This window comes from Hyperoodon ampullatus (genome assembly GCF_949752795.1).
Source record: "Hyperoodon ampullatus genome assembly, chromosome: 20".
Lineage (NCBI taxonomy): Eukaryota > Metazoa > Chordata > Mammalia > Artiodactyla > Ziphiidae > Hyperoodon > Hyperoodon ampullatus.
The window spans coordinates 4066287-4091665 of record NC_136933.1 but is presented as its reverse complement, the minus strand read 5'-3'; the positions used below and the strand labels follow the sequence as shown (position 1 = coordinate 4091665).

Here is a 25379-nt window from a genome sequence, read left to right as displayed (position 1 = left end):
GCTCAGTGTTATATTCCAAATTAGGTTTTGTTAGTGTCACGATTTGTTAAAATGGTGACAAAAGTTAGGATGACCCACTTGTCTCGGTTTGCCCAGAATATTCCTGGTTTTAGCCTTGAAAGTTGTATCTTAGTAAACCTCTTCTTTAATAAACCATTTGTATCTTAGTAAACCTCTCAGTCCCTGCCAACCTGGGATGATCAGCCATCCCACATCATAATCGGTCAGTATCCTGTGTAATTTGAAATATTTGACACTTCACTTCAGCAAGATTACAATTTAGGATATTCATCCAAGTTATATTGAGCACCTCTATGTGGCGAACAAAGATGAAGCCCCTTCTCCCATGGAGCTTACAATCCATGTCGGCGGGAGGGAGGGTCGGGCAGGGAGCAGGTAATAGGCAACTAACATGTTTCAAATAGTGTTCATACTAAGAAGAAAATAAAAGGCGGTAATGGGACAGAGAGTGCCTGAAGGTTGTTCAGGACTGTGACTCAAATGATGAGCAGAAAGCAGCCAGGCAGTGGCCGGAGCGATGAGACATGAGCCCTGAAGCAGGTACCTGTGTGCACACCTGTGTCCTAGACAAAGGGGAAAGTGGCAAGAAGTGAAGCAGGGGATTTGGAGCTTGGACTTTATTCTAAGTGCAATGAGAGGGTATTTAAGCAAATGAATGACATATGCTGAGACATGTTTTAAAAAATCACTCTTGTCCTATTTGGAGAGTGGCCTTTAGGGTAGAGGTCCCCAACCGCCAGGGCACAGACTGGTACCTGTTAGGAACCAGACTGCACAGCACAGCAGGAGGTTCGCGGCAGGAGAATGAGTGAAGCTCCATCTGTATTTACAGCCTCTCCCCATCACTCGCGTTACCGCCTGAGCTCCACCTCCTGCCAGATCAGCGGTGGCATTAGATTCTCATAGGAGCACAAACCGTACTGTGATTTGTGCCTGTGAAGGATCTAGGCTGCGCGCTCCTTTTAAGAATCTAATGCCTGATGATATGAGGTGGAGCCAAGGTGGTGATGCTAGTGCTGGGGAGCGGCTGCAAATACAGATTATCATTAGCAGAGAGGTTTGACTGCAGAGACCATGATAAATCAATTGCTTGCAGACTCATATCAAAACCCTATCAGTGAGTGGCAAGTGACAACAAGCTCAGGGCTCCCACTGATTCTACATTCTGGTGAGTTGTATGATTATTTCATTATATACTACAATGTAATAATAATAGAAATAAAGTGCACAATAAATGTAAAGCGCTTGAATCATCCCACAACCATCCCCCCCACCGACCCCGGTCCATGGAAAAATTGTCTTCCACGAAACCGGTCCCTGGTGCCAAAAAGGTTGGGGACCACTGCTTTAGGGGATAAGAGCAGAAGTGAGGAGGCCACTAGGAGGCTATGGTAGTCATTGGGAAGCAAAATCATGGTAGACTGGACTAGGGTGGTGGCAGCAGAAGCCGTGAGAGGTGATCCAATTCAGAATAAATATTCTGGAGACAGACCAGACAAGACTTGCTGACGGATTGGATGTGGGGTGTGAAAAGAGCAATTAAGAATGACTCCTAGGATTTTGGCCTGATGGCAGGGTGGATTAAATGTCATTAATGGATATGGGGGAAAGTTAGGGAGAAGCTAGAGGGGCAAGAAGCAAGAGTTTGTAGGACATTTTGTCTTTGAGATGGTATATGAGACTAGAGTTCGAGGGAGATCAGGGCTAGAAATATAAAAGGAGTCTTCAAGCTAGACTTCGCATTTAAAAGGGCGAAACAGGACAGAGTGGAAAAGCTGGTTAAAGGATCAAAGCCTGAGGCACTTTCCCACAAGGCTGGGGAGTGGAGGAGGGCTGGGAACCAGCACACACACAAACAAACCAACACTTGAGAATGGGTGGCTAGTAAGGAAGACTGAGGAAGAAGGAAAACCCAGAGCACGGGCTAACTTAGAAGCCAAGTGAAAACAAATTGTTTCCAGGAGAGAGTGAATGAGTGGATCAAATGTTACTAGTTTATCCAAGAAGATGAGGACAGAGAATTGATCATTTTTCTTGGATTTTCTGGCCCTGATCTTTTAAAGGTTGACATAACTCATATAGGGATCCCGCAATTCCCTAAAGTTGTAACTTTCATTACCCAGAGGTGAATAAAAACTTTTTTTTTAAATGAGAAATGATCATTCTTCAGAACCAAATAATATGAACATAACCTGGAATAGAGATTGCATAGGAGAAAAGGAGAACAGAGAATATCTAAATGAAGGTGGGAATCAAGGTGGTAAGAAGCTTTAGAATAAAGTTAAAAGGCAAGGGACAAGAGGATAGTGCAAATATGTACAAAAACTTTACAAGTAAAATATACAAAAAAGTGTTAGTAGTAATATTTTAAAAATCTAACAAGCTCATAACAGATAACTACCCCATTAGAAAAATGAACAGGACTTCCCTGGTGGCGCAGTGGTTAAGAATCCACCTGCCAATGCAGGGGACGTGGGTTCAATCCCTGGTCCAGGAAGACCCCACATGCCATGGAGCGACTAAGCCCATGCGCCACAACTACTGAGCCTGTGTGCCACAACTACTGAAGCCCGTGCGCCAAGAGCGCAGCAACGAAGACCCAATGCAGCCCAAAATAAATAAATAAATAAATAAATAAATAAGAAAAATGAACAAAGGATATAAATAGGAAATTCAGAAAAGAATACAAATGTCCAAGAAGCATAACTTAAGATGTACACTGACAGTGTAAATAAAAACAACAAAAAAAAAACCCCACACAACCTAATCACAAAAACTTATTATATCTAAATAATTATTCCATTATTGAAAAGGATTTAGAAAGGACTGAATTAGAAGACTGGAAGTATATGTCCCAAAATATTAATAGTGGTTAAACAGGATGGTGAGATAATCATTTATGTTATTTTCTATTCTCCTTTTATATATTTCTTAGATTTTTCTACAGTAACCATGTATCATTTTGTTAAGCTTTTAATTTATTTATACACAAAGCAATTGCCTGGAATTGGCAGTTGAGTATGAACCCCAGGAGTTACTCTTGCAAGTAACATATTGCTGATGTCACATTTCCGTTTCTTAAGCAGAACTGTAAATTTCTCAGATATAGGTCCTCATGTTGTAATGACAGTTGCATTGCTCATTATCTAGGTTAAGGGGTTCTTAGTGGTTTTTTCACTTTGGACCCTGCCGCAAAAGGAGGGGAATAAAACATAAAATATCTTTTGACACTGGGTGACATATCTGCTAAAAAGTTTAGTATGGGAGGCATTCCTGTGATCGGCAGATTTCATTCCAGGCTCCTGCCGCAGACTTACAGCACTCCTCTGCAGCGTGGACTGAATTGAGGTCTATGTACTCTACTCGCACCCCATCATCTTACATACCCCACCATCTGAAGTTTTGACTTCAGAGTCAAAACCAGACTTCCCTTCTAGGGAGAGGACTTTAGAAAACGTTATGCCTGGGAAGACAGGTACAACGCCTTAGGTTAGGAGTCCAGGTCTTCCCCATAGGAACCCCACTGGGTTGTAATCCTGAGGCTCCCATTTCCCGTCCGCCAAATCTAAGCTCGGGTCCAACATCCTCCTCCCGGTCCTGCTGGCTCCAGGCTCCTTTTTCTCTCTCGCCGTTGAGGCCCCGCCCCGGCCCCGCCCCGCCCCCGCCCCGCCCCGCCCCCTGCCCCTGGGGTCCCGGCCCCGCCCCGCCCCGAGCGCGTGACGTCACTCGCGCGCCGCGCCCCCGCCCCCCCAGTCAGAAGCCCTCATTGTTCAGCCAGTCGCGCTGGATTCGCCGCGTTGGGCTGGTCCTGCGTCCTCTCCAGGTTCCAGCCCCTCCCGAAAGCTGGGCGAGGGGACCATCCCTGGCTGTGAGCTCTCTGCGGTCCTCGGGTGCAGGCCACCATGAGCAAACGGAAGGCGCCGCAGGAGACGCTCAACGGGGGCATCACCGACATGCTCACAGGTTAGCCCGGCCCGGCGCCGCTGCCTTTCTCCTCTCCTCCCTCCCCGCTGCTTTCCCTTCCTTCTCTCGAGTCCCGACAGCCCAAGGATGGGGTCGGCCCCTAGCAGCCCGGAGTCTTCCGTGCGGATCTCCCTCCGGCGCCGGTGGCAGATTGTCAGTCCTGCTGGGGACCCTTGAGTCACGCTTGGGCTGCCCTTGGCCTGCCTGGCCGGTGTACAAGCGGGGGTCCCTGTCCCTTAAGAGGTTGTTACGCCCCCTTCCAGGAAACTCAGTTCTCGTTTGTTTACTCGTGGTTCTTGTTCACCCGAGCCTCTTGTTGCCTTTTCAGAACTCGCGAACTTTGAGAAGAACGTGAACCAGGCTATCCACAAGTACAATGCCTACAGGTGGGACGGAGCGGCATTCTCTGTTAGCATGCGTTCTCGGATGTGTGGCAATTAACAGGGCTGAGGGTCCAGTGGATATTAGGACCGTCTGTAGGAGGAGAAAAAAAGCAAGAACTGAGGGTATTGACTCTGGTGGCACTTTGCTGCGATATTTCTGAGAGAATTTGGGCAGAGTTCTGTAGGATCAGTTTTGATTAGTTGCCAATTCTGATTGAAAATAGGCTAATACATATTTTTCCCATGATCGAACGTGAATTATTGAAAATGCAGTTTGATTTTAAGTCATAATGAAAGATAGTGGGTGAGGTCTGTGCTGTGAAATAGATGTGGTTCAGGGGAGTCTTTCCATCTGGTTGGTGTGTGGCTGATCTGTCACCTTTTGAATCTCATCCTTGTCCATTTCACCAGGGCCCTTATCCTAGCCGTTAATGCCATATCCACCTGCTTCCGCCCCTTTAATCTGTAAACCTGTCCAAGTCCCTCAGCTCTTAAGAGCAAAAACAAAGCAATCTTCTTCACCTCCCTCTGCCCGCTAGCTAGCACCTTTCTCTTTCCTCCACTTTACAGTTAACCTTGAATAATCTGTATTCCTTGCCTGTAGTTCCTCATCCCCAGTCATTCTTTGTTTTTTTTTTTCCGGTACGCGGGCCTCTCACCGTTGTGGCCTCTCCCGTTGCGGAGCACAGGCTCCAGACGCGCAGGCTCAGCGGCCATGGCTCACGGGCCCAGCCGCTCTGCGGCATGTGGGATCCTCCCGGACCGGGGCACGAACCCGTGTCCCCTGCATCGGCAGGCGGACTCTCAACCACCGCGCCACCAGGGAAGCCCCCCAGTCATTCTTTATCTGATTGCAGTGTAATTTCCATCCTGCCATTCCTCTGAAAAGGTTCTCACCCATATCTCATCTTATTGGACGCTCAGTGGCATTCATCTTGACTTCCATGATGGCACGATCTCTGTTCTTTCTCCTCTTCTATCTTACCTTTTAATGTTGGTAGTTCCCAGAGGTCTGCCCTTAGCCCTCTTTTCTCACTTTTATACTTTCCTTGGCAATCTTAGCATTCTTGGCTTTGAATACCAGTCAGTGACTCCAGATCTGTATTCACTGGGCTTTTCTCCAGATTTTCAAGCCTGTGTTACCTTTGTCTCTACCCTTTCAAAACTCAACTCAACTCCCATCTTTCCTTCTCACTCACCATAACTAAAAACTGATTACACTCCCTTTCTTTACCTCCTGTGAATTCCTCTGTAAAATATTTGTACCGTGGTCCACACATTTGATGATCTCAACATCCGAGAGAGATTCAACCCCGTATTCTACTTGAGTCTCAGGAGGCTTCAGAGAGGAGGTGTTTAGTCTTCAAGGAGCCCATCAGGAGATAAGGGAGAGGAGGAACAATCTAGAGCAAGGAAACAAAATGAGTCAAGGCACTGAGACGTGAAGGGGTATTGCATTTTCTAGGAAGTCAGTAATTCAGTTTGCATAAGGGGTATAGTCTGAGTGGGCAGTAAGTCTGGAAAAGCAGGTGATGCCCTACCACCCCTGCAGGCTCCTCCCCAGCCCCCAGTCCCCATATACATTTCTCTTGATGGGACCAAAATATTCTCTTGAATGAAATATTTCCTCTTTCCCTTGATGAAACCCCAAAGCGTCTGCATACAAAAGGCCTTTCCTGATTTAATTCTTCTTCCCTTTCAGGCTTTGTGCCATAGTGCCAATTATGTGGAACTGCTTGTCTTTGCTGAAACAATTTCCTCCACAAATTGCCCTCAACCTACCTTTGCAGACTCATCATCAGTAACATGCTAATACAGAAGTCGAAATCCAAATCTGAAGGTTATATGTGCTAGAACAGAGTGAAAAACTAAGGCTTCAAAGACTATCCAAAAACTACATTTAGCATTGAAATTATAGACAGGATACCATCAGTGAGCTCCCAGGGTGGACCCAATCTGTCACCAGACTACTGAGCTAGGTATGTGTGGAGATGGCAAGGATACAGGTCACTGCTTTATGTGGAACCGAAATGAGAGCAATGAAAAAAAAGAACTGGTACAAGGACATAGGGGAATAGTTTTAAGCCATGAATTTAAAAATAACCATCCATAAGCCAGTTTGGTATGTAGTAGTTTGAATACGTCTAGGTGGCACATTTTTTATGAAAAGAGAGTTATGAACAATTTCTAAAAACTAGCTATTAAAAAAAAAGCTCAATGATGTTTTCCACTTAATCCCAGAAAGGAAAGGCTACTGGTTTCCTGAATCTCCCTAGTTTTACATATACGGTTAAAACTGTGTCATTCTCAAATGCGAGGGTTTTCAGGATACTTTTACAAGTTAGAGATGCAGGTGGTCTGTCAGCTCATTGAGTTTTAAATTTTTACACAGATGTGGAAAATAAGTTCATCTTGGTGAAAGTTTAAGCTGCATATTTGTTTGTATGTATATTCCAGTTTAAGAAAAACTAATACTTTGCTGGCTTTCTAATTGGTTTTCCCTTTTTTTGTTCGTTTTACTTGTAGAAAAGCAGCATCTGTGATAGCAAAGTACCCACACAAAATAAAGAGTGGAGCAGAAGCTAAGAAACTGGTAAGTTTAGGGAGCAAGTTGATCGAAGAGCTCACACATGTCCCGATCTGATGGGTTCCCACAAAATGAAATTTGCTTCTGAAGCTGCCTTGACCCACACGGGCAGATTGCACTGCTTTCTTGGAATAAGATTAATGCTATTTCAAGCATACTTTTTCAAGCTTGGAGTGTTTTTATTGGGGGAGGGGGTGGATTTAAAAATTTTTTAACATATGTAATTACAATTTTCTTTCTCTACTTTGCCATATATATGTGTACTCATTCTCACACTGAATTTCAGCTTGAGTGTTAGTCCTCAAGAGAGCGCGATAACAGAGTGGTACTAGCATGTCTGCTCGCTAGCTGTTCCTTCTGGTCCCCAGCTAGAGGAACTTATGTGAGTTAGTGTTCCCAAGGAGATCTCACCCACTAATAAGCACATGATTAAGCCCCTTTGCATATTATGGCATTTAGCCCTGTTCTCTGTAATTTCCATGAAGCCCTGTGTGCTAATAGTGTCCCTCTCAGGTGGGACTTGGCATTCTCTGTTCTAACACATCCCTCAGGTGATGCAGGTGTATGCAAAAGCCTGAGAACTTCTGTTCTAGAGGAAGTCCACGACAGCATTGTTATAATTTCAAAAATTGGAAAACATCTAAATGTTCTCCTGTAGGGTATTTTTAAAGTAAGTTATGATACATTCATACAATAATACACTATGCGGTCATTAAAGATGTAGCTTATTTATCGATATAGAAATTTGTTCATGATGCATTTTTAAGTTAAAGCACTTTACAAAGCAGTATGATTCTATTTTTGTAAGAAAAAAGTAGGCGTATGTATACACACACACACGCATATATATACACGCACGTAACTTTGCATATATATATGAGCAAAAAAGAAGTCAGTATATAGCAGATGTTAAGTGGCAAGGTTACAGGTTGTTTTAATTTTCAGGGGGATGAAATTAACAAGTGATTCTAATATTTTCTTTATGCAACTTTATATTTTCTAATTTTTCTACAACAAAAGTTAATTTTGAAAAAGCAAGGTCATTTAGAATTGTCTTATTAGGGCTCCTCTTTTGCCAATTATTTAAACATTTTGTCTTTGGGGGAATATATTTTTACTGGTGCTCAATTTTCTGTGTCCTTTGTTTGAAAACTGGTCATGTGATGATCATTGTTTTTTCATTTCTCATTTTTTCCTTTATCTTTTAGTGATTTGGTAAGTATAATATTTATGTGACTTTTATATTTTTTATTTTCTATGTAGCCTGGAGTAGGAACAAAAATTGCTGAAAAGATTGATGAGTTTTTAGCTACTGGAAAATTGCGTAAACTGGAAAAGGTAAAATGCTAACTTATTTGTTTGCTTATAGTGTCTGCCTTTATGGCAGCTATCATGTAGCACCATTACAGGGTGGGTGACGTCATCCACCCTCTGTTAGATTCAGTGAGAAAAGGAAGGAGCAGTTTATGGCTTTGTAAGTGTCCTATATTTTAAATTTTGAATATTGTTCTTATAAACTGTTCACTTATTTTATGTTGCATTTAAGAGACTATTAGCATCTGTGATAGAATTACTTCTTATTTTCAGTAGCATTTAGAAGGGAGATTATAAACTTTGACTAAATGATTGTTATCTTTTAGAATTTCTATGCTTAAACTCTCGCAAGCATTTTTATTGTTTTATTTCACCCTGATGATAGTCATTATATCACTTCTGGTCTTTTTATGAATAAGCCTTTTAAAAGTATTGGATAATTCAGAGAAGAGCCATCTTCATCTGCTTTCTTACTAACCTGTAACCACTGGGGTTTTACATGAATCCTTTTGCATGGGTTATCCGGGCAGTGTAAATGGCTCTTCAAGTCTCTTAGCTGCCTAGTGTATTTCTAATAAGATCATTTGAGTCCTCAAAGCATTCCTAAATCATTGTTAGACTTTTTTTTTTTCCTTAAAGATTCGGCAGGATGATACGAGTTCATCCATCAATTTCCTGACTCGAGTTAGTGGCATTGGGTAAGACTGTTTTTTTTTTTTTTTTTTTTTTTTAAAGAAGATGTTGGGGGTAGGAGTTTATTTATTTATTTATTTATTTTTGCTCTGTTGGGTCTTCGTTTCTATGCGAGGGCTTTCTCTAGTTGTGGCAAGCAGGGGCCACTCTTCATCATGGTGCGCGGGCCTCTCACTATCGCGGCCTCTCCTGTTGCGGAGCACAGGCTCCAGACGCGCAGGCTCAGTAGTTGTGGCTCACGGGCCTAGTTGCTCCGTGGCATGTGGGATCCTTCCAGACCAGGGCTTGTACCCGTGTCCCCTGCATTAGCAGGCAGATTCTCAACCACTTCGCCACCAGGGAAGCCCCAAGAATTATTTTTTAAGCAGACACAGTAGTAGGGTTGTTTAATTTTTTTATGTCAGCCAAACTAAAGTACATGCTGTTTCTCTTCAAAGCCTGTCCCTTTCCACCTCTGCACCTTTGCCCATGCAGTTCACTCACCCATATTTTACATGTGTCAGGCTGGTTCTTCAGAGGCTGCCGCGACTTTAAAAGCCCCATTCAAGGCACATGAATCCAGTTTGAGTCCCCAGCCAGAAATAATCCCTCCTTCCTCTAAGCTCCATTAGCACTTGCTCTGTGGACTTATTATCACTCCCTCCAAATTGTGGCTCTTTTGCCTCTCTGAGCGTGGTATTTATCTTAAACATTTAAGCTTTTTCTGTAGTACCTGGCATATGAGCTTGGAACAAGCACTCAAGTATTTCCTAATGAAGGCATCTCTATCTTAAATTTGAGCTAGCAGAGGCTTCTTTGACACTGAGGAGAGTAAAGGTTAACACTGAAATATTAGGGCTGCAGTGCTTTACTTAACTCTCATCTTGATGGAATGAGGTCATTCTTTTAGGTATATGATGATTGTTCCTTAATGGCAACCATTTGATGAATGTTATTTTAAAATATATTAAATTCCTAAACCTAGTATACTGAAAAGGAGCATGACTCCTTGGGGACCCAAGACAATTATAAAATGTTAATATTTGTTTTAGAGAGCATCTGTTACATTATTCTCATTGTCCAGGCAAGAAAACTGAATGCAGAGGGTGAGATAGCTGTGGCAGGGCCAGAATCAGAGCCTAGGTCTCCCGGCTCCCAGTTCAGACCTATTATTTCTATGCCACATTGCCTTCCTGATATGAATATCAGTTTCTTTACTGCACAGTTTCTGTACCAAGGCTCTTTGTCATTAAAATCTCAGTTTAAATATCATCTGAGAGGCCTTCCCTCACCACCCAATCTAAAGAAGACCCAGCCACTCTGTCATATTACCCTATTTTAATTCACCTACCAGATATTTTTCTTTGTTTATATATCTGTTTATTGTCTCTCTCTAACCACTGGAATGTAAACAGGTAAGACCAGGGCCCTTATTTGTCTTATTCCTGCTGTATTTTCAGTACCTAGAAGAATATCTGACACATAATAGGCCCTCATTAAATCTCATTTGAATGAATGGTTTTCAAGTGCCTGTATTTCTGGTGTATGAATAATGTACATGGGCATTATGCCACCTAGCTGCTTGGATGTCTTTTTCATATGTAAATTTATGACTGTCTTCCTAGATTAAGGCTTCAATAATTTGAACATTACCAAAGTACCTACACAATAGTTTAGCAGGTGTTTTTTTTTAGCTCAGCAGTAGCTTTTATGTTTGACAAGAGGAGACATAACTGTTTATTTGTTACAAGGATCCTGAGTTTCACTTGATACTGAGATAATGCTTTTCTTTCTTTGTAGTCCATCTGCTGCAAGGAAGTTTGTAGATGAAGGAATTAAGACATTAGAAGGTGAGTCTGTACAGTAGGTCACTAATTTCAGGTCAGATATAGTCCTGAAGGACCATGCTCTAACAAACTGGAATTTGAAAAACCCTTTCTCAATTAGTAGAAACGAATGGTAAGATTTTCTTTTTAACTCTACAGTAGAGAACAGATATAAAGTATAGTTTATATTCCCATTTTAAACATGTTTTGGTCTATAATTTAGAAAAAAATCAAGAGGAACAAGAAGTGGCTTCTTGGTTTAAAGGCAATGATTCATTTGTAGATTTTTAGACGATTTTTAAATTGCTTTTGTTTCTTTAATAAAATTCTAGACCGTAAAGTCCTATACATTCAGCCTAAAAGCCAAGTTATGTATATTGAGAAAAATTCTGTTAAGAGGCTTGCAATGCTTATTGAAGGGATTTTTGCTTTCAAAGAAGTGATAAAAATAAAAGTCAAGTAATTATAAAACATTTTCCTTAAACCTAATATAGCAATCTTTTAAATATAATTTACCTCTTCATGCTTTCAAGTTGTGTATACTATATGGATTTATTACAGCACATCTGTGGCACTTGGGGATTAATATTTGTGGGCTCAACTATTTATAAGCAACGCAGATGGTCAGGTGGACAGATTTTGGAGACTGACCTGGGTTTGAATCCAGTCTCCACCCCTTTATTAAAATAGTTGACTGTGGGGGCTTCCCTGGTGGCGCAGTGGTTGAGAGTCCACCTGCCGATGCAGGGGACATGGGTTCGTGCCCCGGTCCGGGAAGATCCCACATGCCGCGGAGCGGCTGGGCCTGTGAGCCATGGCCGCTGAGCCTGCGCGTCCGGAGCCTGTGCTCCGCAACGGGAGAGACCACAACAGTGAGAGGCCCGTGTACCGCAAAAAAAAAAAAAAAAAAGTTGACTGTGATACTTCAGTCTCTCAGCTACAAAATGGTATCATAATATCTCTCTCATATGATTTAATGAAATAATGTATGTAAAAGACTTAGCATAGTGCTTGGTACCTAGTAAGTACTTAAAAATAGTAACTGACTCTTAAAGGGCATGATTAATTAGTAATATTATTAACTTAAGAATTTGTGTGAATCACATAGCTAGAGAATGAATTGTTCTAATATATGCATCTCAGAGAGGGTTTGTGCTTTTCTGCTTGTGGCATATATAATTTACCTGAGTGAAATATTGGTTAAAGAGGTCAAGAGTTTGTTTCTCAAAGGTATTCGTTCATCCCTTGGGAGTGTCTAGGATCTCCTGTGGTGGTTTTACATTATTTCACCATTCACAGATATGTAATGTAATAGCTGTCGATATCCCTCTCTCCGTATATAACAAACTCAATATTTCTGTGGCATTTTCGGTCATACACCTTAGTGTTTTCTGTGTGCACACAATTCTGAGAAATACCACGTGCTTATTTTTAATAATAAAGGTGCTTATTTTTCTCTATTTTATGTCTCCAGAGAGAGTTTATGTTTGTGAATATAAGGGCGACCATAGGAATTGCTTTTGAAGCATACTTATCTTGCCGTTTCTTTAACAAGGCTCACTCCTGTGCCTGTACCCACTAAAGGACCACCCAGTTGGAACTCGGTCACTTTCAATTTAAGATATTATAGTTTTCTTGATTAAAAAAACGATAATACTACCTCTCCTTTCAATGGGATTTTTAGCATAGTGCCTGCACAAATCGGTACTCAGTAAATATTAATCCAGCGAAGGAGTGAATGAACAAATGAACAGTATGAATGAACTTCTGCTGCTATTAACCGTAAATTAAGCAATATACGTTCTTAGAAGGCTGCTTTTTGCTATACTCAGTGAAGTTTGGTATGATCCTGGTATGTTTTATCTACTCTTCTATGTAACTATAATTGAAATTTTGATTCAGTAAATAAAAATGATTATGCAGTCACTGTTGGGTTTTACTATTGACTTGAAGAATCACTTTTATCTAGTTCTTAATATCTGAAAGTTTTTTTCATTTTCTTTTCAAAGTTATTTCAGTGTGTTTTCCAGGTAGTTCTTTGAAAAAAAGGATCACTGAAATTAGCATTTTTTTTCAAAAATGTTTAAATCAGCATCTCAACTTTATTTATCTTCTATACAGATCTCAGAAAAAATGAAGATAAATTGAACCATCATCAGCGAATTGGGCTAAAGTAAGATAGCAAATTTTCTTTTGACACTTGAAATGTAAAAGTAAAAAATTTTATAGCCATTCTTCCGTACACCATAAGTCTTCAGACTTAGCTAAACACAGCCATTTTACTATTCAGAAATGCTAAGATTTGTTGCAGACTCCTATAGAGAATAAGCCTGTATTCACACGTGGTTTTTTACTGCCTTCTAGTTTGTTTGCTTGTTTTGAGTATATCCCACATTCCCTTGACTTTAGCTGGGAACTTCCCCTTAAAATACATAGAACTGAGGGCCTCAGTCAGTCAGGGTGTTTATTTCATGCTTACATTGTAGAAAGCACTGCCTCTGAGGTTAGGATATAAACAGGTTCAGTGTAGCTCTTAAGAAGTTGAGAGTCTACCTGAGAAGACGGGACATGACCATGAAACACTAAATTTTTTTAAAAAGGAAAAGGAAGAAAACCCAGACACCTAAATACCAGAATAGGAATAACTAGTAGACGTGTCGTCTGTCAGCATGGGTAATTACTTTGTCAAGTGCAAGATACAGACCCACTCCCCTTCTGACTGATTATTTACAGAACATAGTGTACATGCATAAGCACGTATCTCCTCTGGTCTTAGGTTGTCTTGTTGGCCATTCAGTCCTAATAACCTTCTGAACTTCCCCGTTGATGCCTTACCACAATATTTTAAAACTTACACTGCCTTTCCAAAACTCTGAACCAGTAAAAGATCAGGATGGTGTAGTTCTCACTCTCCTTGCATTTACATAGTAAATGGAGATCTTCTGAAAAACTTGCTTGTTGTGAGAATTGGTTTTGAACAGGCACTTTATCATTCTTAGATGTTATTTAATACTAAGATAGTTTTTTGTTTTTTTTTTTGCCGTACGCGGGCTTCTCACTGTTGTGGCCTCTCCCGTTGCGGAGCACAGGCTCCGGACGCACAGGCTCAGCGGCCATGGCTCACGGGCCCAGCTGCTCTGCGGCATGTGGGATCCCCCCAGACCGGGGCACGAACCTGTGTCGCCTGCATCGGCAGGCGGACTCTCAACCACTGTGCCACCAGGGAAGCCCTAAGATAGTATTTTTAATAGCCTTATTGAAATATCATTTCATATACCATGTAATTCACCCACTTAAAAGTGTGCAATTCAGTGGTTTTTAATATTCACAGAGTTGTGCAGCCATGACCGTAGTCAATTTTAGAACATTTTTGTTGTCCCCAGAAAAGCCCAAACCCATGAGCCATCATGCCTCATTTCTTCCCAACTACCCTTCCCTCCCCCAGCCCCTGGCAACCACTATTCTACTTTCTGTCTCTATAGATTTGTTTATTCTAGATATTTCATGTAAATGAAATCATAATATATGGTCTTTTGTGACTGACTTCTTTCACTTAGCATAATGTTGTCTTGGTTCATCCATATTGTAGGATATTTTAAAATACAAGTATTTTTCAGGATCTAAGAGCAATAAACTGTAATCCCTGGATTTGCCAGTAGGGAGCAGTCTAACTTGGAACCGTATTAACTTAAATATATTTATTTACTCTTGGTATGTGAATGCGAAGTTTATTTAAAATAAGTTTGGATGGAATATCTGGAATATCACAAAGCATGACACTTAAGGATTTTGATCCAAGTTAAGGAATAAACCTCTCCCCACCCCCCCAATTTTACTCTTGTCGTAATGAATTTTAGTCTTGATTTTTGAAAGATCTGCTTGTATAAGGACACTTGATAAAGTAGGCAGTTTAATTTCTAAGATTGAAATTTCCCAAAAAATCTTTTGTCTACTTATTCTGTCTTTACAGATATTTTGAGGACTTTGAGAAAAGAATTCCTCGTGAAGAGATGTTACAAATGCAAGTAAGAGTGTGCTGAATTGTATTCTTTGATTAGAATTGAGAACGTCAATTGGTGAAAAGCCATTTTTAGAATACTGACTTAATTTTTCTTCTATTAGGATATTATACTAAGTGAAGTTGGCAAAGTGGATTCTGAGTACATTGCTACAGTCTGTGGCAGTTTCAGAAGAGGTAACATACTTCCTAAGCTTAGGTTATTCATGTTAAATGATGTTAAAATTGCCTAATGTATATGAAAAACATGGATTAAAAAGATGTAATGTATGTTACTTTATAGATTTACTAAGATCTAGTAGTATTAACTAAATTTATTTGTTTACAAATGGGAATATAAATTAGAGGAAATTCATCCTGATTTTATTATAGGATGGGTTTTTTTGATGACTAGTTCTAATAAAATTATTATAAAATAATTTTAGGTATATTAAATGCTAATAGTGGTTATCTGGCTAGATGCTAGTGAAGCCATGAGTAGTTTTTTTGTTTGTTGTTTACCTTATTTAATTTTCTAAGTTTTCTCTAATGGATCTACGTTTAATGTCTCAGAGACATCAGCTCAGAACCAATTCTCAAAACAACCAGGTTCTTCAGAAGATCTTGATTTACTCTGTGAATGTGAACAAAGTGAGAACCACACAATCCTGGTCTCTTACTGTCTCAAAATTTTGGAAGGGTAACCTAAATTTTAAAATATTATCTTAAAAAATTGAAATAGAACTTTATTTAAAACCTTGAAATAGACGTCTGACTGAATCTCTGGCCACCTCTGGAGTTTTGCTTAGGAAGTGGTAATAGGCTATCAGAAATTCTCTGGGTAGCTGCTATAAGAACCTATCATTCTTATCTATGATGCCATAATAGTAGTTGTTACCAGTACTCATTAAGTGAATTCATTCAGAAGAATTGAAATGAATTTTCTGATTAACCTTTGCAGAGTTAGAGCATATTGTTTAATTTGAGATTTTTAAATATTTAGTGTTCATAGATATATTTTAAAGGTATATTTAAATGTTATTTTTATTCATTATTGAGTAGTTACTTAGGTACATTTTTAATAATATTTAACCAATTGTATGCAACATATATCTAACATCAATTACTGTTGTTATCCCAGATTCTGCTGTTTACATCAATATACCTGAATAGTTGGACAGAAAATTGAACTCTTTTAACTAATTCTGAATATGAAGCACATTGAAATAGAAAGTTAGGCTGTAAGAAGTAAGACTCTTCTATGTGTGTCATCACCTTGGTTCTGTGTTTGCCTAATTGATAAATTTGCGAGGAGAATTCCATACGTATTTTTTGCATTCACAGGTGCAGAGTCCAGTGGCGACATGGATGTTCTTCTGACCCATCCAAACTTTACCTCTGAGTCAACCAAACAGGTGCCTCAGAATTTATAAGCAAATGTGATCGGTCTTACACAGCAGTGAATATCATTTTCTAAATGATAATTGGATATTTTCAGAATGAGTTTTTGTTTTAATCTTTCTGAAAGTCAGTTGAAGTGTTTTGTACTGACTGAATTCTTTGAAAGGCAGAGTAAGTTGTTGGAAGGGATACGCGTTGTTCGTCCACAAAGAATTGGCAGGACAGTCTAACATTTGAAAGAGATGAAATTTCGTAAACTACTTCCAGAATTATTTATTGTCTATCAAGAAACTTAAGCTCTGTTAGAAGACCCATGAAGGCAAAATGCTTTTGATTTTGGAATATATACCTTTTAAAGATGAAGCAGGTAACTTTTTGTTTAATGAAACAGATAAAGACAAATGATGTCTATTTGGGGGTATCATGATATTGGTGAAAAGTGGTGGTTTCATTTGATAAGGTGAATTTTCTGTTAGAAGAAAAAGTACTCAGAACATAGGAAAACTAGGCATTTCTGCATAGAGCATCAGAAAACTCATTTTAAAAATGCTCTCTTGCTGTAACAGACTAATTGCTTTTTTTCTTATTCCCTAATTATGATTCTATAGCCAAAGCTGTTGCATCGTGTTGTGGAGCAGTTACAAAAGGTCCATTTTATTACAGACACTCTGTCAAAAGGGGAAACAAAGTTCATGGTAAGTACTCGCTTGAGTTAACACATTTAAAAAAAAACTGTGGAGACTGTCCAGTAACCATTCTGAGTGTGACCTCACTGTAGCTTAGTGTCACGGTCAGTAAATAGGACATCCTAGACCTTAGAGGAGATATATTTTCTAATCTGAGAATATTTTAGTAAAGAGGGTGTTTTTGTTGTTTTTGGTTTTTTAAAATTTATTTGGTTGCGTCAGGTCTTAGTTGCTGCAGGTGAGCTCCTTAGTTGCAGCTCAAGGGCTCCTTAGTTGTGGCATGCAAACTCTTTGTTGCAGCATGCCTGTGGGATCTAGTTCCGGGACCAGGGATCGAACCCTGCATTGGGAGCGTGGAGTCTTAACCACTGTGCCACTAGGGAAGTCCCAGTAAAGAGTTTTATTCTAAATTCCCCACTTGTAAATAATCTGTGCCATTGGAATAGGTAATTATGCATAATCTGCTATTTTTAAAATATCCATAATGACTTTAATATATTATATTTTTTCCCTAAAATAGCAAATACTCTTTGACTCAGAATATATTAATAAGTGAGATTAGAATTGTCTGAAGAGTATTAATCTATTACAAGACCAAAGAAAGAAGACATCAGGGTACATGATAGAACGTCCAGGGGAAGAACCACGCTGTGTGAAATGATAAGTAGGGGGCTCGTAGAGGGGGCACCTGTGGAGTCGTCCCAGTGAAACCCATTGTGATGGACCGTCAAAGTCCTGTGTTCTTCCTAGGGGATTAAGATTTGAGGATTCAAGACAAATAGCAAATGGATTAAGAATATTAATAAATGGTCCTGGGCTTCCCTGGTGGCGCAGTGGTTGAGAGTCCGCCTGCCGATGCAGGGGACACAGGTTCATGCCCCGGTCCGGGAAGATCTCACGTGCCGCGGAGCGGCTGGGCCCGTGAGCCGTGGTCGCTGAGCAACGGGAGAGGCCACAACAGTGAGAGGCCCACGTACCGCAAAAAAATAAATAAATAAATAAATAAATGGTCCTGTATAAAAACCGAAGGCAAATAGAAATCTAGGGCTAATGTAATAAAGGCTTACATTTATCTGCTGCTCACTTAAATACAGCATTTGGGCGCTCTTTTCTCCATGCCCCCCTTTTCCTAAGTCATGTGACTGAAAGGAAAGAGACTATGCTTTTGGAGCATGGACACGCTAAAATTAGCAAGAGTCTCACTGTGTAGATTTGACCGTCTTAGCCAAAAGTAGAAGAAGATGGTTGAGATAGATAATTGAATTACCATGTCATTCAGAAAATGGAACGGTGGTTGCCAGGGCATGGGCGGGGCAGCGGGGAGATGAGTGAGTGTTTATGGGGACAGAATGTCAGCTGGGGAAGATGAAAAAGCCCTGAAGACGGTGGTGATGGTCGCACAACAGTGTGAGTGTACTTAATGCCACTGAACTGCACACTTAAAAAGGGTTAAAGTGGTGTATTTTATGTTATGTGTATTTAATCATATATGCAAAAACACGTCATTTGATTCAGCATGGTGATATTAATGGGCTATGAAAGTATATTGCCTAAGTTGTCACACTTTATCAATATTTTCAAAAGAACTTTGGGAAAGGTAAACATAAAAATTCTAGTCAGTGTTTGGGAATTACATTTATGAGCTGTTCTCCCTAGTCTGTCAGTTTTGAGCTCTTACCCTATGCCCAAAAATATATGCACACATGAGATAGTAATAAAAATAGGATTTGTATATGCCATATGAACACCCTTTTAAATGTAGATTGACTTTAAATGACTCAAAATGAATGTGCATAAATCTTACGTTTAAAGAACATTCAATCAGATAAAATTCTAAAAATCATGTGCTAGACAAGATAGGTTGTTTTTTTTAAATAGTAGGAAAGTGTCCTGGTATGCCACTGGGGACCCCTTATGGCCTGACTCTCTTCCTTCAGTAGTCATCTCTGTGAAAGCACTGGACTCTCTCCTGGGGAAGTGCAGCAGCTGTTTTCAGAGTTAGCCACCAGGAAGGTGTGTTTACACAATAAAAAAGCAGAAGCATTTTTTTACAGTCTGAACAGTATTCTTCTGTGCCCAAAGAGATCCAGAGGAAAGACCTACAGAGGCTGTAGTAATCCAGCTAGCAAGAATACAAGGAAAAATTACAAGCTGGTGGGCTGGGTGTAACCTGCAAAGGAAGGTGGGTAGCCAAGTATATGAACGTAAAGAGTTGCTGACATAGTGGAACTGGGTTATCCTAGTAGCTGCTCAAAGAGGAGAAGTCCTTTGTCTAGGAAGGTCAGAGGCAGCCAAATCCCAGTGATGCTGCAGAGTCGGCCGGTTCAGACCTCACAGTACGTGTGGCATGTGAAAGACTAGAGGCACTCACCCATCCTAGGATACGGGCTGGAGTTGTGGAAATCGTGGCTCTATCTTGCCTTCCGTTCTCTCGGTCATACCTGGCAGCACATGTACAGGTATTGCCAGAAAGGGAATCCTCCAAACCTCTTTCCAGAAGAAAACAGGTTAAAAAATAAGAAAGCAGGCTTTTTGTTTGTTTTTAAAGTATAGAAGACTTAGACCACAATAAGAGACTAAAGCCTTTATGTTGTGACATAGGAATCCATCTTAGTGGATGATCTGTATATAAAGTTTATATACTGTACATGTAGTTCATGTCTTTACTGAAGCTTAGAAAATGCCATGTTTGAGCCTGCTGTTTTGACATTTATAATTAGTGTTTGTTAGGATGAGAAGCACTCCAGGTCAACTTTCAAATCATTTTATTTTGGAGGCAATAAGAAGTGATTTATTTGTATCTTGTTGCAAACACGGTGGGTGTTGGTATGTTGCATCGTAGGAAAGTAGATTTGGATACGGAGGCTTTAAGATCTTTTGGCTCCATTACCAATTTGTTGTGTGACATTGACAAGTTGCTTTACTTCTCTAAGGCCTTAATTTTCTTATTTTTAAAATGATATCCTTGCCCTCTGTCAAAGGACTGTTATGCAGATCAGATTAAGTAATATATGTGGAAACGTTGAAGGGTTTGTACAAATATCGTTTGAAGATACTGAATCTTCAAAGAGTTGTGCAGTGTTATACTAGTATAATACATAATAATAATATAAAAATAATATATTTCTATTTGGAAATAGATCAGTTGGAAGAAGGTAGTAACCTGGAAAGAATTAAATTGGGGAACAGAAAAAGGGATAGAAAGAGAGAAGATGGTGCTAAGAAAGAACAAAGTGGGGAGAATGAGTGTCAGTAGGAATGAGAAGGTGTAGTCAGTCAATTCACCAAATACATACTTAGCATCTACTACATTCCAGGCTCTGCTCTAGGAGAATGGGATAGATCAGTGAATTTATGTAGAACTTTTATTTGAGGGTATGGGAAGGGACTGCTACTTAACAGTGAACATATTAAGTAGGTAAAACATTAGGTTAAGATAATAAGTATTATTTTTTAAAAAGAAAGGGAGTGCAGGAGACGGTATTAAAGAGGATGGCCTTATTGAAAAGATGAGGCCTGGGGAAAGACTTGAAGTAAGGAAGTTAGGCAGGCAGGTCTCTGTGGGGAGAGAGAGGCAGGCAGGAGTCAGGGCAGTGACCCTGAGCACATGAACATGAGCAGAGCTCACCAAAGGAGTTAAGATCTCTAGGTTTCTGAAAGGAAATTGGCTGCAAAATGAATTCAGCTTATGAAGTGGAATAAACTCCACTCCATATCGATCCACTTGATTTCAGAATGTCTTGTTGCTATAAGCACTGACTAAATAGTTTTAAAGATATGACCATCTGTGTGTTTTTTAAGTTATCTTCAAAACATGAATTCTCTTAAACTAACAGTAATCAAAGCTTAGGAAAGCCAGGGTTATTCCAGATGTTCTTGTAAACTCAGGGTCTTTCATTAATTGAGCTATTCTTCCTGTGAATATAATAACATTTGGAAGAAAAACCAATTTCCTCTGCATTTAGATGCCTTTTTACTTTATATATGGTGAGTACCACTCAAATTTTAGCGTTTCGTGCAGGTTTGAGCTCGGAGGATGATTTTCTGTGAAATATCTACAGCGAGGATTCACAGGACAATAGAAGATACCTTGGCTACACTGGGGAAATGAAAGAGGCTTTATTTCAGACAGTCAGCATGAAGCGACCTAACTGAAATGCCAAACAAAACTAATCCACTCAATCGAATAAAGAATTTATAGTAATACAGAGAAATGCTTTAACATTAGCACTTCAGAAAAAGTGCAGGAAATAAAATTAGCCTTGAGGAAAGGAACAAAGCCATTAGATGAAATCCTATTACTGATGTGACAAACAGAAAGATCATTGCCTGTGGGTTCAGACATCCAGATCTTCGAGGTAATGCCTCATGGTAATTCCATTCGAAAGTTGAGTTGGAGCTTGTTAGTGCCTAAGAAGGTAGGTTTCATATTTGAAGATAAACAGGTTTCATTAATCTCTCAGGAATAGGAGTTGCTAAAGAAAATACCCATTTTAGATTTTAGATTTTGATTTTTCTATGTTGCTGAGTGAAAAGTATGTCTTTTAGTGACGTGTGTACCAACTCGACTGCCCTTTAGGACCAGAAACCTGTCACTTGTGTAGTTTTCTTAGAATGTGGCATTTGAAGCTTTATATTTGAAATTTGGTGATGTTTGTATTTCTTTTTACATATTTATGCGTTGCCGCCCAGTCCATAAACTTTCCCCATTTTCCTGGAAAAGGAAAAGATAACAAAACAGACCTTGATAATTGTTGTTTAAAAACTGCAGAAGTATTAAAAGAGAAAACTGCAGAAGTATAATGAAAACTCACCTGTAGAGAAGGAAGAAAACGACCCTCTAATTTTCTTTTAATTTTTTCTTAATTTTACTCTCTCTGTCTTTTCTGATTTCTGGGAGATTTCCTCAATTTCAACTTCTTCTACTTCTATCATATTTAAAATTTTTATTTAAATCTTTTCCTTGAATTTTCTTTTTCTGTAGAATTCTGTCCTTATTCTGAGATCTGAGAATATTACTGATAGCTTTTGTGTCTGTTTTCTTCTGCCTGAATAATCATTGTTTCTTCCAAGTTGCTTTTTTTCTGTTTGTTTTGGTCTCTGTCTTTCACGTTTTCCTTGATTAGCTTCTTGTTTAGAGTCACACAAAAGCCAGACCCTCATAACCGGAACCCTTGCCTGCTGTTTCATGTGATTCTTTAGTTATCATGAAGCACAGTAGGAAGGCAGGGATAATATATAGTGCATAGAAAAGCTACTAAGTTACAAGCGCTCACAATTTTAAAACTGCCTCCATTTAAAGCAAAAATAACTTCACAGTTAACAATATTTGATTAGAGTTAAGCCTTAAGTTTAAAAAAATCTTTAAACATTATTTTTAAATATACATTTTAGGGTGTTTGCCAGCTTCCCAGTAAAAATGATGAAAAGGAGTATCCACACAGGAGAATTGATATCAGGTATTACTCAACATTTATTGCTGACCTATTAACTTTTCCCTTCTTTTCCCCTTTTCCCCCTCCCTCTGTATGTCTTGGAATTTGCATAAATGTCTAAGACCCCTTTTCATTCCAAAGTGCCATGTGTCTGTGCAATAGACAATGTTTAGCCTGAAAGTATGTAAAGAATAATGACTGTCTACAGAACCTACTTTATTATCTCTAGGTTCACCATGGTGCCTTCTGCAGCTCAAAGTAGATCCTGCCTGGGGAGAGTTGGTTGTAACAAGTGATACTGCTTTGCATTTGTCCACACCTCTTGCAGAGCATAGTTTACTGAAACCTCAACTAACTGCAAGGTTGAGGTCATTTGAATGGTCTACCTAATGATGGTGTCCTCTTCAGTTATTGGACCACACAGACTTGTTTTGTGCCTTAATGATTTTAAGAGTCCTGTTTTTGCTAAATTGAAAATATGTAGTAAAAGATTGGTGAATTGTTTATTGGTTGTAGGTTGATACCCAAGGATCAGTATTACTGTGGTGTGCTCTATTTCACTGGGAGTGATATTTTCAATAAGAATATGAGAGCTCATGCCCTAGAAAAAGGCTTCACAATCAATGAATACACAATCCGTCCCTTGGGAGTCACTGGTGAGTATTTTTGTCTGCATTAGAGATAATCCCAGTTATCTGTATATTTTGGTTTAGCAACTTTGGTTTTTCTAAAAAGCCTTTTAGTAACCGTGCCAGTTAATTGCAGTTTCTTTGGTATTGTTAGTCCCTCAGGCAACAAAAAAAGCTTTAATCCCTAGGTGCTCCCAGGCCCTCAGTTGAAGGCCCATGATGACAAGATTCATTTATTTCCAGCTCTTAGAATGGATTAAATTCTTTCTACCTCTGATGGTCAGTAAATAATCTTATTGATCTAAAGTGTTTTTGTTTTCTTAAATGTATCTCCAAGACTTCCAAAGAACCCAGTTATTTTTGATGTTAGTGCCAGGCCAAACTTGGTAGCTTTGGCTCCAAGCTTTTAAAGTTTAAAGAGTAAGAATTTCTTAATCTCTGTTTTATAGATCTTGTTAACATTTCACAGTATACTATGTAGTTTACTATTCTCTTCTAGGAAGATGAAGATTTTGTCCTTTTGTCCTAAAAGTGTTTTTCATCCCTGGTAGATGAGGGCTGTGCTTCTCACATGTCAATGTGTATACAAACCATGTGAGAACCTTGTTAAATGCAGATTTTAATTCAGTGGGCTTCTGCATTGCCAGTAAGCTGCCAGGTGGTGCCAGTACTGCTAGTCCGGGGACCGTATATTGAGTTGCAAAGGAACTCACTAGAGTATTTTCTCTAATACAGTGGAGATCCAGCAGACAGAAAAATCATGGATTAGGGCCACTTCAGATGGCCAGAGTTGGGATACTGAGGTTCTTTGTGTAGCGCCCGTAATATGTGTGGCCAAGCACAGACACAAGCTCATGGGGGAGGGGGAGGGCGGTCAATATCTTTTTTTTTTTTTTTCACACTTATTTTTTCTTTTTTTCCCCGAAGGGGGTGCACCGTTCCTGGAAGTACTGCAATACCAGGTCGATGCGTGGAGTGGACGGAGCAAGCTCCTATTCCAACTCCCTGCTCCAAAAATCCATTTAATATATTGTCCTCGGACAGAGGACGTATCAGATATTAAACTGATAAGAACAGATACTACACTTGATCTTAGCCAAAAGGCCGAGAAGCGATTTTTTTTTTTTTTTTTTTTTTTTTGAGTGGCTTGGGGACTATTTTCTTTTTCCTCTGGAAGTGAGTCCTGTGTAGCTCTTAGTCCTGAAACCTCTAAACTCCAGAACTGGCTCATGAGGAAGGTTGTGTTCTCCCTCCTTGCAGGAGTTGCTGGAGAGCCGCTGCCCGTGGATAGTGAGAAGGACATCTTTGACTACATCCAGTGGAAATACCGGGAACCCAAGGATCGAAGTGAATGAGGCCCGTCCTCCCCGGCACAGCCCAATAGGTCTTAATTTATTTCTTAACCTTTGCTACATAAGGGTCTGTGGTGTTTTTAAATAATTGTTTCTTCATGCTGTAGCTTGCATTAGTCAATAAAACCTCTTGTACTATTATCAGATGATCTTGTGCTTATTTTATTAGCAAATATGTTTAAATTTATATATCCTGTTCATGATCACACTTTACTAAGGGTCAGTGGAGAGGATTAAGAGATGAGATGAGGGCTTCCCTGGTGGCGCAGTGGTTGAGAGTCTGCCTGCCGATGCAGGGGACACGGGTTCGTGCCCCGGTCCGGGAAGATCCCACATGCCGCAGAGCGGCTGGGCCCGTGAGCCATGGCCGCTGAGCCTGTGCGTCCGGAGCCTGTGCTCCGCAACGGGAGAGGCCACAACAGTGAGAGGCCCGTGTACCGCAAAAAAAAAAAAAAAAAAAAAGATGATAACAAATCTTAAATGGGAATTTTTGTTTTCTCATTTTCTGCCCTTATGCTATAAACCACATTACCTCATTACCTTTCCTCCTATTTACTGATTGTAAATTAGTCAATTGGGCAAGCCTTTGGAAGAGGGTTCAATCTTTTTTAGACACTTTTTTCTATGCTTGGCCCATATGCGATTTTGTAACATATACTTATAACCTAATTCCAAGAACAGGTGTGTGGTTTATCTCTTAAATGAAATCTGTAGCAGTTGATTGTAATCCATCAGAAAGAGCTTCCCTAATTAAAACCACTTTTAATATGTACCCGTATGTATACAATATGGTCTCTTAAACTTCGAACAAAGGTTTTACTTTTTTTGCCCTGGTTTTCCTCCAGTGTAACTTTTAAGTTCAGATCGTCAAAAATGTATAAGTAAAGCACTCCTTGAAAGCCCTAGCTTTGAAATATAGAAATTATGTAAATACAAAATATAGGAAGTTCTCAAATGGTAAGTAGAGCTATTGAAAACAAAATAATGTAAAAATGCTTTGTAACTTGCAGTGGGCTATACAAACATAAGATACTACCTTTTGAATCTTACTTCTTTATTAACCAAGTTATTTTGTAGCAAAACTGTATTTCCCTTCCAAGAAATAAATGATTA

General features: G+C 39.6%; 1 protein-coding gene across 1 annotated transcript; it reads left to right on the top strand.

Moving 5' to 3' along the window:
* Positions 1-3923: 3923 nt before the first annotated feature.
* Positions 3924-24407, top strand: POLB (DNA polymerase beta; the record flags this gene model as incomplete). Its single annotated transcript, XM_079726819.1, has 14 exons — positions 3924-3984; positions 4313-4370; positions 6894-6960; positions 8218-8292; positions 8908-8966; positions 10741-10790; positions 12888-12939; positions 14737-14791; positions 14889-14961; positions 16108-16178; positions 16773-16859; positions 22245-22309; positions 22802-22941; positions 24175-24407. 14 exons carry the CDS (start codon positions 3924-3926, stop codon positions 24267-24269), a joined length of 1008 nt encoding a protein of 335 aa, XP_079582945.1. The 3' UTR covers positions 24270-24407.
* Positions 24408-25379: the final 972 nt, after the last annotated feature.